Here is a 16,717-nt window from a genome sequence, read left to right as displayed (position 1 = left end):
CGGGTTGCTGGTAATGGTCTGTTTCTTGCTCAGAGTGCTGGATTTTTAAGTGTGTTTATTTCGTAAAAGTTCATTCGGTTGTAAACTTCCGATCTGTGTACTTGTCTGCTACACCTCCATAAAACTTACCAAAATAATTAGACTGATCATACCCACCTTTAGCATAACTACTGGTGGGAAAGCAAACAAACAGCTGGGCAGCATTTTAGCAATTTGTATCAAATGTAAAGTACTGATTGATAGTTACTGATATACAGAAAGATGACCATAAGTGAGGGGTAGGGGGAAACAAAGCTGGGAAACATTTGCCAAAATATGTTATTTCTGGATGGCGTTATTTCAGGTAATTTTGACTTTATTCTTATATGTACCATTAGAATTTTAAAATAAACATTAAATTTGAGAATGAAAAAATTTCCATTTTTGGACAAGAAGTAGCATTCCAAGTCAAAAATTATTTATGTTCTAGAAAATGTACACAGACACACCCCTCTATTGGTTGGTTCATGAACAGTGAATAGATGTGTGATGGATGACCTCTGCCTTCTAGGAGCCACACAGCCTTCACTGGGATTCAGCCTTGAATTCAATTCCGAGCATAAGGCATCTACAGGTACACGGCCTGTAGAGGTTTGCTGTCTTGGATTTACCGAAGGAATATGGACATTCGTCAGTGTTTGTTCATGAAAAAGTGCACTGGGCTAGCAGTGTGAATGCAGTTACAAACATCAGCAGCACCTGAGCCAAGCACGGTGAACCAGCGTCTCTAATCTGTTCTATTCTATTCTAACCACGTGTGCAGAAAGACAAATGGAAGGAAACACATCACAATGTTCACAGAACTTTTTTCTGGCTAACAGAATTCTGGATGCTTTTTATTCTTTTTGTATATTTGTTTGCATCGTCTCCAGAGCTATTTAGAAAAGAAATAACAAAATTGAAAGAATTTTGAATGTGCCTTGAACATGTTTGAGCAGGCTCTTTTAATTGCCTCGCCTATTTCCACAAGATAAAAGCCAACCCATATTTCTCATCTCTATTTCCTTCACAACGCATTCTTCTGTCTCCTGCCAGAACTACTCTCTCCGGCCTTTTTTCCTCCCTGCCTTTATATGGCATTTATATTTATTACATTTCCTATACTATCACAACTTGTGTATACATCTTATTTCCTCTACTAGAGTAAAAGCACCTAGGAGGGCAAAGATCATTTATTATTCTTATAGGATCTAGCTGATGTCTTTTTCAATAATACTGGTTTAACTGAACGCTTCATTTTTAAATGTGGTGGCTGTAATTCAGAGCCAAAAAGGATGCAACCCCTGATCTCCGGAGGCTGGTGGTATATTTTTAGTGAAAAAGAGAATTTTTTTTTTTTTTTTAAAGTTTCCTCCATCACAAACTTATCATTGTGTTTGCCCTTCCACTTATTTGCATGTGGCCTACAAGTTCAAGTCCAACAGTTACTTACTTATCTGGGGTCATTTCTTTAACAGGAAATATGATTCAGATAAAAATAGCACTTTTAAAAGATAAAGTTTTGAAACATTTAGGAGATGGCCGTCAGGAGGGCACAGCGGGGACAGCCACCAGAAGGGCCTGGAGCTCTCTGCCAGCCATCTGCCACCCTGGGGCTCTACTGTGTGGCCACCTTGGGGCAGCCTTGTCACTGCTGGACCACTGCTCACTCTGGGGGGAGAGCAGTCATCACACTGCAAGGTCTGAGGACAAGTGAAATCTTAAAGAATTAAAATTACATACATTATAGTCACATAGATTAAGTTACTAGGATAAAGGTTTTCTTTGAAGAAATACTAAGAATATTCCATTTTCTGTTTTGTTAAGCAAATAACCTTCAGACCTCTAAATAAAAAATTTTTAAGCCTTATTTAGTTCCTGTGAAATATGAAGGATAAAAAGCAAACCACAAAATTTTACACATACTATGACTTCAACTATGTAAAGAAACTGGAAAGAGAGGCGCTAAATATTAATAAACAGTGATTGTCTTAGAATGGTGGGGTTATGGGTGATTTTTTTTCTCTTCTATTTTGCTGACTTTTCCTTTTTCCGAGTGAGCATGTATTTCTCTAATTAAAAATGGTAAAGCATCACTGACAACCCTGTCACTCATGACCCAAAGCTTCAATGCTATGTGAGAGGTTGGTGGCGTACTTCTCTCAGATTCAATTGTCATCTCAATTCAATTCTTGTTTTTGTATGTGTGTTTTCTTCCTACTTAGTGACCCAAGTCTACAAGTCACACCCAGGTAAATGTGGCATGACTGTGATTCCTAAATTTAACTTCATAGCCAAGAAGTCTTACTTTAGGGATCAAAGGAGAAGCAGACATAAAAATCCTAGAGGGTCATTGTCAAGAAAAAAAAAATTTTTAATGCATTATATTTATACCATAATATAGCTTCTTAAAAAAGCCAAGTTGTATGAAACAGAATGACCATAGTATCTGGTTATGGCATTTAGGTTTCTAAGCATTATTCTCACTTTTGAGAATTTTGGCAGCATTCTTTCTTTTTACCTTCTAAAATTAAATCTAGGAACCTCTCTAGAAGCTGATGAAGGATTTTGTCTCAACATTCTATAGGAAAAACTCTCAGATCAGCAGTGAGACTGCTCAAATGGAGCTGGAATCCACCCTGCATTGGTACATGCTCTATTTTAAATTAGTGAGCAGACTTTTGTGCTGCACTTCTCATCAAGGTCTCTCTGAGGCTTTGCATTCTGGTCTCTCTTATGCCCCCAAACACTGGCTCTCTCCTTTCTGACCCTTGGTGGGCACAACAGGACAAATGCATGAGGTGACAGAAGCCCAGGGGCCACCACCTGAATGAAATAAAGGTAAAAACTTCTATGGTCCAGATTTGCTAGTTTAAACTCCCCCACAGATATGCTGTGGTCAAACATGCAGCCACTTACAAACATGCAGGGCATAAGAAGCTGGAAATTCTCTACAGCAGTGTATTAATAAGCACTATGCTTCAATGAATTGTGCTGGTTCCAGATAAAGACAAAATCCAAAATAAAAGGTATTTTTTGGCCAAAAGTTAGTGAATCGAGTAAATGGGAAAAACCATTATTTGATTACATTACAGTTGTTCAAGTTACATGTCTATCTCCTCTGCTGGAACACGAGTTCCTTGAAGGCAGGTATCGGGGTTTGTGTATTTGGACAACTAGGGATATAGATCCAGCCTGACAAATAATAAAACATGTAATTAAAAACAAATTCACCTGTTTTCTAAACACCAAGACAATCTCCCAAACTGGAACCTAATAATTGCATGAAATAATAAAAGGATTAAATCCATTTTAGTTCTTGAGAAGCTTAGGAGAAGTGGGTTAGGTAATTTGTGAGAAATTCCACAATAAAAATGTAAAAAACGAATAATAACCCAAATCTCCTATGACCTGCATAGCAGTGCTAGTAGGTAATGACACTGTATTGCTTAGTTTATTACATATCTAATATGGCAAACTTGTCAGAAAAGCCTTATTACATATATGAGAAGGCAAGCATGTCAGAAGACCCAGGTTTGGGTCTTGGTTGGATCAGATTTGGTTCTAGTTTTGGCCATTAAGGATCCAGTAGAGATGTCTATTTCAAAGGGTTGTAGAAGAATCAGGTAAGATAATCTATGTGAAGACTTTTTGCACATAGACAAAATTATTATTATATAAGTTAAGATGCTCCTAATAGCTGAAATAAAAAAGACCAAGTGATATACTGAAAAGAGTTTTAGAAATGCAGAGAACTTGAATTTTGTACTGGAATTTGTAAAATTACTGAAGCTAATGTAAATAAACACAAAAATTAATACATCTTAGGCGAAAAAGCAACTGTAGCTTCTTATGCTATAGTACATACATTCACGGAGATGTGTTAAATATAGATTTAGAAATATCTGTATTTTGAACTAGATATACAAAATAACAACTATAAGAATTTTTTTGGAAAAAATTTAGTGGACTTTCATCAATTACAAACACTTCTTTTTCTATTAGGTCTAGTCTTTTAGTATAATAATTACAGAAGAATAAAAGAAAGAAAAGACATCTTTTATCAATTAGACATAAGTGTATCATTTTTTGGCCTTAGTTCTTATTGCTAACTAAGGACCATATTCTTTTTTAAAAAAAACCACGGGTGACAGAGTGGATGGCCAGCTTTAATTTCTAAGGCAACACTGGGGTTCGTTTTATATTTGAAAAAAACATAATATAAAACTTGCGCATTTCCTAAGCTGAAAACTTGCGCAAACCACATACCCTGCTGTCTCTAGTTAGTCTCCCAGAGTTTCTTGTTAACCTGCCTGTGTTAGTCCGAGGCTGGGACTGCGTCTTCAGTGTGCAGCGGGAATATAAGCAGCTCCTTCTCCTTGGTCTCCTTGACCAAGTCAGGACACATGGTCCTGCAGTGCCAGGAAGCACCCAGACCTTAAAGCGGTGGCTTTATGAGCTCCTCAGGTGCTATGCCAGATGTGCTTACGGGCCTGGTGAGTGAGGTCTCATGCCGTGTGCCCAGGATGAGCGCAGGGTAAGCAGTGTTTCGTGCAAAGATGACGAAAGGAAAGAGTACCTTGATGAGGGAACAGCTGCATGAAAACTGCTGATTTAGAGCAAGGCAGAGAAGCTTCACAGACACAGAATGGAAGAAAAAAACAAAAGTAAGTGATGTCCATCAGACTTTTAAAAAGGGTGAAATACGATTAGACAGTAGATAATCATTATGTTCCCTGGTTTTCAGAAGGAATCTGGGTTTAATTATTGAACTCTGACCATTCGTTTCCTAAATATTACTCTCTGTAAATAGATGGTAGAAGTTACAATTTTACAGATAGGTGTGTTTTTACCACCTTTATTACAGTTAAGAATTTTAGTTTAAATAGAGAATTAAACTTAAAAATGAGAAAAATATTAGCAGATATTACACCAACCAATTGCTCAGTTTAAAATGATTTTTCGCCTTTAAATACAGGGCAATAACAAAGACAAAGAAGAAAAATAAATCAAGAAAATACCAAATAAAGGTCCAATACACCATAAACAGTTCCCTCAAACATTAAACTCATTTCAGAGATTTTAAGTAGTCTCAAAGTAAGTTTCTTCCAAGAGGGAGACATTTTAAAGCGGTAAACATATTAGGAATGTTACGGACTCACAGCTAAGCCTGTAGGTTCACCTCGGAGATATTTCAGGTTCAATTCCAGACCCCCGCAATAAAGCAAGTTATCGCATTTATGCTGGTGGAGGATCTTGCTTTCAATGTCTATATATAAAAAAAGTGCACCATCTGTGAAGCGCAATAAAGCGAACTGCAAAAATCGAGACATGCCTGTACATTTGGAGAAATGGTTCTGGGGAACCATCACAGCGCACACAGCTGTCACATTATTGGTTTAGGAATGCTGATAATTCCTAGCTGATCCACTCAGCTTCCCAGGAGGGAGGTCTGCATTATAGAAGCAAAGTGAGGAGATAACTGACAGGCCTGGACACAGCCCCAAAATAAAGTGGAAGAAGTGACTTTAAATAAAGTCCATCTAAATAGGTCTTTGCTCTACAAAAGCACACTTGAATACTGTCAGTAAAATAAGCTGGTCCAAAAGAAAAAATAATAAAGATTTTTTTTCTAGTAAAAAACATGTAAAAGAGATTACAGGCTTGTTTTTGTTAAGAAATTATAATACACACCTCACATTTTTTTGAGGTAAAAAATACAACACCTTTGCCATAATTATTACCTGACTGTTCCAAACAATTATCCCTTTGAACTATCAGAATATAGTACAAGGTACAACATAACAAATGCCACAAAAGTAGTCAAAATAGCAACTGTGTACACTCTACCTACCACTCTTACTCTTCTGAAATCTACCTGAGGGCAGGTATCACATCCCACTAGCTCAGGGGTGTCCAAACTTTTTTCAACTGTTTTCACCAAGGGCCATATGCAGTAAAATATACAAACAGCCGGGCCACTCACTCGAGGTGAAGTATGTATTGCCTCACCTGGTTTAAGTAAACTAAATATATTTTTGGAATTTGTTGCAGGCCAATTAACAATGGGTTGCGAGCCGCAGTTTGGACACCCCTGCTCTATCTCCTCCACTCCCTTGGGTCTAATAGGGCCCCTTGTACATAGTAAACTGAGTAGGACAAATAGCTGGAATTTTGGTTATCTTCTACAGAGCACTGTACTATTCATCTTGTACTTAAAATCAAAGAATTGGTGTATGTATAGAATTTGTTAAACAACATGGATCAGAAGGAAATAACTAGCTCCAAACCCAATACTGAGATCCATTGGCAAAAACTGTCAGGTCTCTAGAAACCAGGGTCTCTCTCATCTTTAAATGTTCCAGAGTGCCTAGTGCACACCTACAAAATAGGTGTGTGAATGTTTACTGAATTAAATTACAGCGTGAAAAATATTAGGAGACCTTGGTAGAATATAATTAAATTTTTATGCATTGAAAATGTATCTATTTCATTTCTTTTTAATGAGCACTAAGTCCATATAGTTCCATTTGCATTTTTATTTCTAGTATACTTGCTGTTTAACACCTAAAGAGGGTGCAGGGAGACTGTACTTGAAATGCATACATGAAATGAAATGGGTAAAAAGCACTCAAAATACGGCTTTAAAAAAAGTTTCTTTGCTCAACATTTAACAGAACCACTCATGGCTTGGCCTTAAGCAGAAGAAAGTCCCATATATAGCATTTTTAGGTAGATAGGCTTTAGTTCTGGTTCTAATCCAGATTCTTCAATTCATGTCCAGCTCAGCTATAGAAGACCTAATATTGGATCGCAATAGCAAATTTGAAATATTCTTATATATCACAGAGTAAACGTTATGGATTCTCTTCAAGATTCTCTTAGTGGCATTTGGGAAAATTTGAAGAGGCAACATTTTATGTCCATTTGGCTAAAAGGGCCACAGTTAATACAAAGTTATGTGCATTGAACTCTAAACACAGTCCATTGACTTCACTGCTGCCAAGTTCAATTTGTACTAGGGAGGGAGTCAAGACAGTCATTTATGCATTTTTAAATATAGATTTATAAAACAGTCCTCCTTGTGCTAAGGGGATAGGCAAGTGGACTACGATAATCTGTCAGAAGGATGCATTTTCAGAGATAATAGCTTTAAGTAAGTGACTGCAACTTCTTCAAAAGCTGATGACTGATGAATAACCACTCAAATTTTTATTTAAGCAGGTTTAATGCTAGGGCTATGAGTGGGATCATGAATCCTACCTAGCTGAGTTGACAGCGGAGAATGTTGGAACCCAAAAGGAAACACAGCTTAGGGGCCGATCCTGCTAAGCACCATAGATCTAGAAAGTCTTGCATTGACATGAAAAGTTGCAGCAAAGGGTTGAGCTGTGTGCGGACCAACAGCTTTTATTTTTTGACACCTGCTTAAAGCTCAGGAGACTGGGCGCAGGCTGATATTGGGTAATTTGATGGCCAACCACACCTACGTGCCATTTCAGGGAGTGACACAGAGCTTCTTTAAATATTTCTAATGGGACTTGGCTGGTGGGAGTGGAGACAGGGAAATATTCTGGTTTCTATACCCCTAAATAGCAAAGTTGAAATGCTAGACGGAGTTAGAAATCTGGATAAGATTTGTCACTTCTTTTAGCCCATCAATATTAGCAAATTCAGCTCCATAAATTGAGGAGACAGGATGTAAGATTAGATGGAGCTAAAGATACAGTACAAGGTACAACATGAAGCAGTATACCTAATTACAAGCAAAGGATTAACTCTTGTAAGAGGTATTTCATAAGAGCAAATAACAAGAACACAGTAACTAGGTACGTAGATAAATTAGGATCCTTTCATGAAGATAAGCCCAAAATTTAGAGAAAAAATGGATTTTGTGGGAGAGTAAAGTCACTTTTGAAAAGATAAACCTTTTCTCTAAACAACATAGTAAAATATCTGGCAAACCAAAGGATACATCATTTACAATTTAGAGACAGGAAATGCTGAATGCCATGGTTCTACTTAATTAATTCTATTACTTTTAAAGCTTCAGAATAGTCAGAGGTTTCCAGGGTGCAGTAGTCTATCCAGGCAGCCATCTTTGGAGAACTACTAGAGGTGACACCATAGGTTTAAAACTGTAACCAAAACCACACATGCTATTCACCGATTTTTATAAACAATTTTAAATAAAAGGTTGCCGAGTAGGACTATTTTTTTTTTTGAAAGCAAATGATATGGCTGATGTCCAACCAATACAGGACATAAACAATTAACCAACTAACAGGGGAGCCTGTTCTGGTACCTTTATTCTCAGCCTGATTCTTTTATTGTCTCTACTAGTAGACAAAGATAGGCAGAAAGACTCCTAGCAAGGTTTAAAAAAAAAACCGTTAAAAAAACAAACCACCCAACTAATCGTTTTGACAGGTTAAATACACTTTAGTAGCCCAAGAGGCAAAAATTTGGTCAAAATGAACCAAACTTTAAAAACAACAGGACTAATATAGACAGAGTTTATGACTTTTCTCATTGTGATCAACATTATAAATAACATAACCAGAAAATAGAGAGCTTTACAGATGAAAAGGAATGGGGGACTTAAGGCAGATGGAAGTAATGAGACAGCAATAAACAAACAGATAAATGAAAAGAAAGAAGGGAAGCGCAGGAAGAAAGATGAGAGCTACATCATAGCTACAGAAAGCAATGAATATGGTAGGACACTGGCCTTGCTCCTAGATGAGGGCTGGGTGACAAAGCAATTAGCTTAGCTCTTCTCAACCTCAGTCTCTCCACGGCACACAACATGTGAGCCTAGAACTAAATAACCTCTATAATGAGTCCCCCCACCTCCAAAATGCTAAGACTTTAAGGGGTGGGGACAATGGTGAGGGAAAGAATTCAGGGGCTGCAATATCTCGAAGAAAATAAATTTAGGTTTTGCCCTCGCCTTAACAGTTGAAACGCTAATCACAAGTTTTAGATCCCTGGCATACCCTAGGGGAGTGTTTCTTAAACTCTAGAGTGCGTAAGAATCGCCTTGGGTGTTTATTAAACCACAGATTGCTGGCTGAGCCCCACTTTGGAGTTTCTTGTGCAGGAGGTGTGGGGTGGGACCCCGCGTTTGACTTTGTAACAAGCTCCCAAATGATGCTGATGCTGCTCGTCTGGGACCACACTTGGAGAAACACTGTCCTAGGGAAGAGGTGACAGAGGGCAAGTGAACATGGTTCTATGGGTGGCCAGGTTTCTTTTATTTCTTGCAGGGGGAGAAAAAGAACCTTACTAGGCACAGTAAGGTGATGGATAAATAGTAATAAATGCTGGATCCAATACTTTGTTTCCTCTGCTGACCAAAGCTTAATAGATGGATATAGTTATTTAATATAATGGTTTATAATATGAATTGGCTATTGCATTTGCCAAGTTCTTTAGAACCTTCAAAGCTATATTTGTTTCAATGTTCACGCAAAACTGGGATTATAAATCGGGCATTCTATTTATGGATCTTGAACGTCACAAAATAGTTATAAATACATCATTCAGCTTTTTAAAAGAAAATCCATGCTAACACTTAAAAGAATTAAGTATAGTAACTTCTCCTTATAGAATGAGGTTGCTTCCTAAGTACACTTTTCAAATAATGGAACTTGAAACACAAAACCTTTAGGAAAAATACCATCTTAGAAGAGTATCTTTCTGAACAGAAGACATCACAGTAATGGAAGCTTTCTTTCTTCACCCACTGTCATCACAACACACAACAGCATTAGTTCTATGACCAGTAACACCTGCAGGGCCAACCCGAGCTGGATGAAACCATTCCTCCGACACTGAAGGAGCCGGGAATTCCGTAGGCTTGCTATTTCAGCCATCTTGTTTATCTCAGCCCGCCCCCCCCACCCCGAGCTATTAGCTATTATTTATTAGTGTACCCACCTCTTAGTTGCATGCTGAATTGGTATACTTTTCCCACTTGGACCTAAGACTGACTCCACAGTGAGGAATCTGCCTATGGGCTTTAAGATGTTTTTTCCTTGAGATGGCTTTTTTTGTCTGCTTGTTTATTTACTCCTAGATTTTCAGGTTGGTCTCTGGATGGTTGAGTTTTTGCTGGCAGCAGGGACGTGGGGTACTGCTATACTTCGTATATGTTTTATTACGGTATACTGTATTGGAGACTCAGAAGCCCTTAGGGCAAGGTTAGTATATCTAGTAAGGGAATTCTAATTCTGCTCACCTATAGGGTAATGTACCTGAGGATGCTCTTCCTGCCCAAACTCTTATCAACCGTGGAACACTATGTGAACATTCTAAACATTTACTATCATACATATAACTGTTTAAAAGCAGAAAGCTTTATGGAATAACAAAATTCAAGTCAGCTACAAGGTAAAGAAGAAATGTAAAATGAACCTCAAGATAAAAAGGAGCAAAATCTGCTATAAACTGAGAACGAGGGAATTCCTAATGTTATATTAAGATTGTTGCTCAGATTTATATAAAGATTACATTTACTGACCTGGGGAATGCTGGGAAGTTGCAAGTGAGGTCATGGAATTAGAAAGGTTAAGGTTAGCAGTAATACTAAGCTGGCTCTGCACTGCAGGAGGATAAGGAGAGGTGGGTGTCAGGAGGGACTCCTCACTGGTTTCTTCATCAATTCCAGGCAAATACGTGTCAATCAAGGCATCAAGAAACTTAACAATAAGCTCAGCATAGTCTGGGATTTGTGTTTGCTGTAATGGAAAATAGGAAATTATTTTAGCTCCATTCTTTTTCTTTTTTTAGGTAGATCCCCTTTGAAGCCAAAAATGATTAATTCAATTTTTGTTTTGGGTTTCACTTACTATTTTTCTTCCTTGGCATTATAGATCATTAAAATAAGGGGGTGGAGTAATATTTATAGACTAAGATGGGACTCCCAACTGGGAATTTTATTTGGCTTACACTTACAGATTCTAGATGAACCTGCAATTACTGAAAGCCACACACATACAAAGACTGAATTAATCCTCAGACAACACAATTATCAGGAATGATGTCTAGTCAATTTTCCAAAACAGAGAAAATAAGCAGAGCATCATCATTCCAGCTGCCATTTAGAGATCCAACTAACTAAACACCGTGAAGGGCTCAGAGGGTTACTGGCAATTGAAATACAAAAATTCCTGGATGATATACTTATTTCTGTGACTTCAGGCCCATGATTTTAAATGACAGCCTTTGCATATAAAGATATATTCAGTAACAACTAAACAAAATAAATTCCCAATTCTTAAGATCAGAACAAGGTTTACATAATTCGTATTGATTTAGCACCCCTGTATCTACAATACTGCACTAGGAACTGTGGGGGATAGAAATAGAAGTCCTGCCTTCAAGGAACCTCAATCCATTGGAGAGAGACGACACATAGAGAAAATAATTAAATACGCATTTATATAGCACTGTATTAACTAACGCCAACCGAAGAACAAACTGAATAGGAGCAAATGAGAATACACATTCAGGGAAGAATAAGTCTAATGCAACAGTTGGAAAAAGAAATATTTACATGAGGTAGATTTTTTTTTCATTATGCAATTTTTTTAAAAATTGAGATTTAATTGACATATAACATCAGTTCCAGGTCACAAGGTAGATTTTAACCATAGGTAATGCTCCTTCCTAATTACAAGACACCTAAGTGTGTGCATTAAGATCATCAAATATACGATGGACTAAGGGCAGAAAAGTTTACAAAGGTTTATTATACCCTTCTGAAAGTCAAGCATAAATTGAATTGAGTTTTCTTTTTAAATAAAAACTAATATAAACATATTAAAAGTGCCGCCTCTTAGAAAAAATCTTATGGTGGAAACTTTTAGTAAAAATACCATGTTTGTTGTGAATAACCATTCTGGTTTTCATCATTTGCGTGTTCTTAAAGCAGGCACACTAATATGAATAAAATTTTTCGTTTTGTCAATAGAGAAAAATATATATTCTTACCTTTGAAAAGGGTCCTGCAAACCGCCATAAGCCATTAAAACCAAAACCTGCAATAAATCAAACGTTACTCTTATAACAAGCATGAGACTCTGAATCTTAACAGAAATTAAGTTACATAGTTGTTGATATATAAAACCTACACACACTTTGAAAACATTTTTTTTAGAATGTGTCAAAGTAGACTAAAACTCACTTAAAATAAACTCAGTATAAAATCATATTTTAATTAAAGAAAGCTGTCAACCAGTTATTTATTGAACATATAATTGAAAGAGTCTGAAAACGGCATATGGAGAGAGAAGTATGAACAAGACTACCCCTTATAAAGAATTCTTTAGTCAGTGCATTCTATTACAGCGCACGTTATCAAGTTCATCAACCAGCCTCCTCCCGATACATTTATTTACTTTGCAGGTAAGATGTTTGGTATTGTGGTGGGGATTCTTCATGGTACACCACACTCTGCACAATTCCATGGATCGGATTTAACAAATTGGGATCTTGGCACAAGGACAACAGGGTGTTGATCTTAGAGTCCAACAAATTGTGCCTGAAAAATAAAAGACAACAGAGGAACATTTTAAAGACAAATTAAATGAAAATATATACTGGAAAACATACATTCCCCAGAACCATACAATAAAAATGAAGGGAAACGAGTGCTTTTTAGTGTCTGGTGTTTTTCCAAATTTTTTATAATGAATGTGTGTGTTTGCTTTTCTTTTGTTGTTGTTGTTGTTGTTGTTCTTAGTCATCAGGGAAAATATGGTAAAAACAACCAACTGTCATATAACTACACATATATGGTAACGCTCCTGTCTGCCACCTGGCATGCTTTAGGATCATTTCTTTCTGCTGACGGCTGATATGTAGCCAGGGAGTTAAAATTAAATCTCATATTAATCAGTGTTTAATAAATGCTGAATCACATCAAAATTAGTTTGGAGGGGGTGGAATATATGATCCAATTCAAACCTAAGGGGAACTTAACTACTCCTAACAAGGCTACCCTCCATGAATAAAAATAACCAAGGGCCAACTCTATAAAATTCTGAAATTGTTTAAATGAGATTGAACAAAAATAAGGAAATAACGATACTACATAGAAGGCTTAGAATTTCCCAAGTTTCTTTGGGAACACTTTGAGGCTAATATGATTTTAGCTCTTAAGAGAGAATAAAATTTATCTCCCAAAGAAGAGGTCAATTTTGTTTTTACTTAGCTGTGGATAAACGCAAAAGCTCTACTGAAAAAGAAATCCAAACAGGCATCCTGGTTTAAATATAGCAGTCTAACGCTTTGTTCCTAAGTGGAGAAATGAACGTGGCTCAGCACGATGAACCACTTCAGAAAATCAACAAGATTAAAAACTGCTTTTCTGAATGTCTATTATGCTGAAACTCATCTTAGCCCCTATCAAACCCACTGTCTCTAAGCTAAAATCACTCTCACCCTATCTCACGTTCCCGTCTCTCTACAACCAGTGAACATTCCTGGATGGTACTTTTCCTAACCTTTTAGAAAACATTTGACTTCACGACGGACACAAAAGTTAAACACAAAAGGAGATACTTACACAACAGGAAAAACTTTGGGGAAAACAACACTGGCTTCTGCTAAGTATTCATAAAGAATTCGTTGATCAAACTCATCTGTGGTGTATTTTACCAGGGTAGCCTGCCCAGATGCAAAACAGGAAACAGAAAACATTTTACTTTGTGGCTGAATTGTTGTCTGTTTTGATGAGAAGTAGAAGACAGCCTTCCTTTCATATTTTTAATATTTAAGGACTTTCTAAGAGTCGACTGGAACAAAAACTTGAGGGGGAAAAGAAAACCCTTAAACAACAAAACACCTTACCAGAACAGTAAGAAGTAGTGCTTGGATCTTTGGATCAGTAAGTACTTCTTCATCCAAGAGAACATTCGATTCCGACACTGAGACTTTACGTAAATGTGGGTGCTGTTGTGATGAGGAAATCCTTTGAGTTTCTGTAGTAAGATAAGGATGAACATGATCAGCTGTATTAATCGAATATACACACTAGACAGATACCGCTTCACCTAACGTATTTTAATGTTACTTCTAAAATTCAATAGCTTTTTAGTAGACGTTTAAAATATCAACATAAACGTCACACAGAATTACTCTTCACCTGCACAAAAGTTTTGGCCAATTGTTTACAAGGCTGTATATCATACATGGGACTACGTTTTACACAGGTTTCAGGACAACTGTCATTTTAAGGACTGTATAGCTTCTCTCTTGAAAAACAGCAAATTTTTCTATATTTCACCCTGAAGATTCTAAGACATGGCCGGAAAGCAAATACGGCTTTAATGTACTCTCCCACCTGATTTTCAATGCTCTAGATCAATGATTAACTTTGTTTCTCACCCATTTCATAATCAGTTTCTGCTACTCTCCTCATTTTGGGGGGTGTTGTGATCCCTGATTCCATTTCTTGTCTTTTAGGAGCCTTTGTGTCTGATATCAAGTGATCAAAACTTTTCCTTGTTCCTATAAACAAAAGTTACAGAATATGAAAGTTCATTAACCACAGTGTCTGTGATTAGAAATATATTAAAAAGAAAATATGTGGACACAAAGCATTAAGTGAAAAAACTAAGTTTTTACTTAAGGACCCAAAGAAAGTTGACACATTTCCCTGGGGCAGGGCTTCTCTCCTTTACTCGCCATCTTCTCAAGGAATGTTGGCCCCATAGCTTTCTGTTGCACGACAGCATGTACCTTATTGAAATTAAACTGAGATTACAGTCACTACACTGGAGGTAAACCAAACGCCACCAAGTACAATCCTTAATCATAAATACAGGGATATGCACTGTTCCGTAGCAAAGATCAACTATGTCTGAACAGTCTTTTTTCAATTTAAGAAACTCTACTGGTGCCAACAGTTAAGTTATTAACATATGAAGACTTTCCAAAAGTAGGCAAGTTTGAAGTTTGATTTTAATTCTTCAAGCTTTGAAAACGAAAAACAAAAAACGATTTGCATGCCTGAAAGTACCAAATAAGAGATACACTGGGGGATGCTTCAAAAATAGCAAATAGTATCATCTCCCACTTGTCTTCGAGTTTCTCTAATCATGTACTACAATCGTGTATTACACTAATGTTAAATACTTCTCTCTTATTTAAAGTAAAAGTATTGAAGTTGGATTATTTGGAACTTGCACTCAGTCTTGCCCGTTCTACTTCAGAAATCTACCCCAAACTGGATTTCTCTTCTCCATTCTCCTATTGCCCCTGCCTTAGCACAGGCCTGCACCATTTTTTGTTTGGACTGTTGTATCAGTTTCTTCAATGGTCCTCTTGAGCAAAACCTCTTCCTATTTCTCCACATTTGGTAATGCCCCGTTCCTACTTAAAGATCCCTGCTGGACCCACAAGGCTAAATCTCTTACCACGGCACATACACAAGTCTCCCATAATCTAGCCCAATCCTTCTCTAGCCTCATTTGCTACCCAGTTGCTTTCCCTGACTTTTCTTCATTCACGTTGTTCTCCTTCTCCTGAATGCATGCCTTCCTAATAGCTGGCGAGCAGGTATTAAATCCTCAAGGTCCAGTTCAAACATTACCTCCTCTCTGCAGCTTTTCCTAATCTCCCCAGGCCCTTAGGTTCCCCTCGTCAAGACGTATTGCTTTAATGGTGCCTGGGGTTGTTATTGTTACCAGCCGATTATAAGTCTCAGCCACCAAACTATGAGCCCTTCAGAGCAGAAATCATAACTTTTTCATCCAGCACATGGGTTGAATGAAATCAATATTGAAAGTTTCTCGGAAATCAGTTTTTCATTTACCACTTCCTTGGCATGAAAATTCAGAATTACAAAACACAGAGTAACCAGGAAACTCCTAGAGATTACTTATGGCAAAGTATGAACAGAAAGGAACTCAAACAAAGGGTAAAGTAGCCCTATGTGACCAGTAACAGTGATTAACACTTGCGGTTTCAATTTCTCTTATGGTTTACTAGCAAGTTACTTATCTCCCACGTCACCGTCCGCTCACTGATTTCCTTATGAACACAAATACCTTCCCAATACCTAAAGATACTTAAAAATATACTTGCATGGATAACTGAAACCCACTGAGCCATTCTTAGTGTTGGTGGCTGAAATATGGGTCCCAGTGTATTTCAGTAACAATGAAAACTTGAGTGCAAGTTGTGTTAGGAGCCGCTTTGTGTGGCCTCTGTGGTGAGGTGCGTTCAGTGGGCTCTCTCATTATTTACTGTCAGCTAATGAAAAGGGAAACGATCTCGCAGCATGTTAAGTGTACTTCTCATGGACAAATATTGATGCAACTGAGCAATCTTCACCTTCAAGAATCATACCTTCTTATAATAATCGAAAAACTACAGTAATAAAAAAATCTTACCTTTCTGTCTTTTTAAAGAAAAGATTGCAAATAGTATTATTACAACTTCATACCACATTGATTGACGTGTTCTGCTCTGAGATGATAATTTTAGGAACTATTTTGTTAAAGGCCCTGAATATGAGTGCAGCAAGATTCTTCCTTCCTGGTGAGGAGCTAATGACGCTTCCTACTCCCATTTCCCTACGCCTGACCAAAGCAGAACAAAACAAAGACAGCCACAGCGTTTATTCTAAGAATCAGAAAAAAAACTGTTTAAAGATCTCATTCTCATTTTTCTCTCTTAACTGAGATGG

The 16,717-nt window shown here is 37.3% G+C and overlaps 1 protein-coding gene across 12 annotated transcripts in view; it reads right to left on the bottom strand.

The window, feature by feature from the left end:
* NF1 (neurofibromin 1) overlaps positions 1–16,717 on the bottom strand; it is a 209,195-nt gene that overhangs the window by 2,696 nt on the left and 189,782 nt on the right. For 7 of the 12 annotated variants that reach the window (XM_019750679.3, XM_019750681.3, XM_074320824.2 and 4 more), the window contains 7 exons: positions 14,413–14,535; positions 13,876–14,006; positions 13,592–13,692; positions 12,423–12,565; positions 12,016–12,062; positions 10,544–10,760; positions 4,598–4,651 (listed from right to left, as the gene is read on the bottom strand). In XM_019750679.3, the coding sequence (XP_019606238.2) occupies positions 4,598–4,651; positions 10,544–10,760; positions 12,016–12,062; positions 12,423–12,565; positions 13,592–13,692; positions 13,876–14,006; positions 14,413–14,535 (816 nt within the window). Of the gene's footprint in view, positions 1–3,004; positions 3,214–4,597; positions 4,652–10,543; positions 10,761–12,015; positions 12,063–12,422; positions 12,566–13,591; positions 13,693–13,875; positions 14,007–14,412; positions 14,536–16,717 lie in introns of those variants that run through there. The other 5 variants (XM_019750685.3, XM_019750687.3, XM_074320820.2 and 2 more) reach the window with 3 other exon arrangements.

Source organism: Rhinolophus sinicus, chromosome 12 (assembly GCF_057876585.1).
Source record: "Rhinolophus sinicus isolate RSI-liver-muscle chromosome 12, RSI-T2T, whole genome shotgun sequence".
Lineage (NCBI taxonomy): Eukaryota > Metazoa > Chordata > Mammalia > Chiroptera > Rhinolophidae > Rhinolophus > Rhinolophus sinicus.
This window is presented reverse-complemented; position numbering and strand designations above follow the sequence as displayed.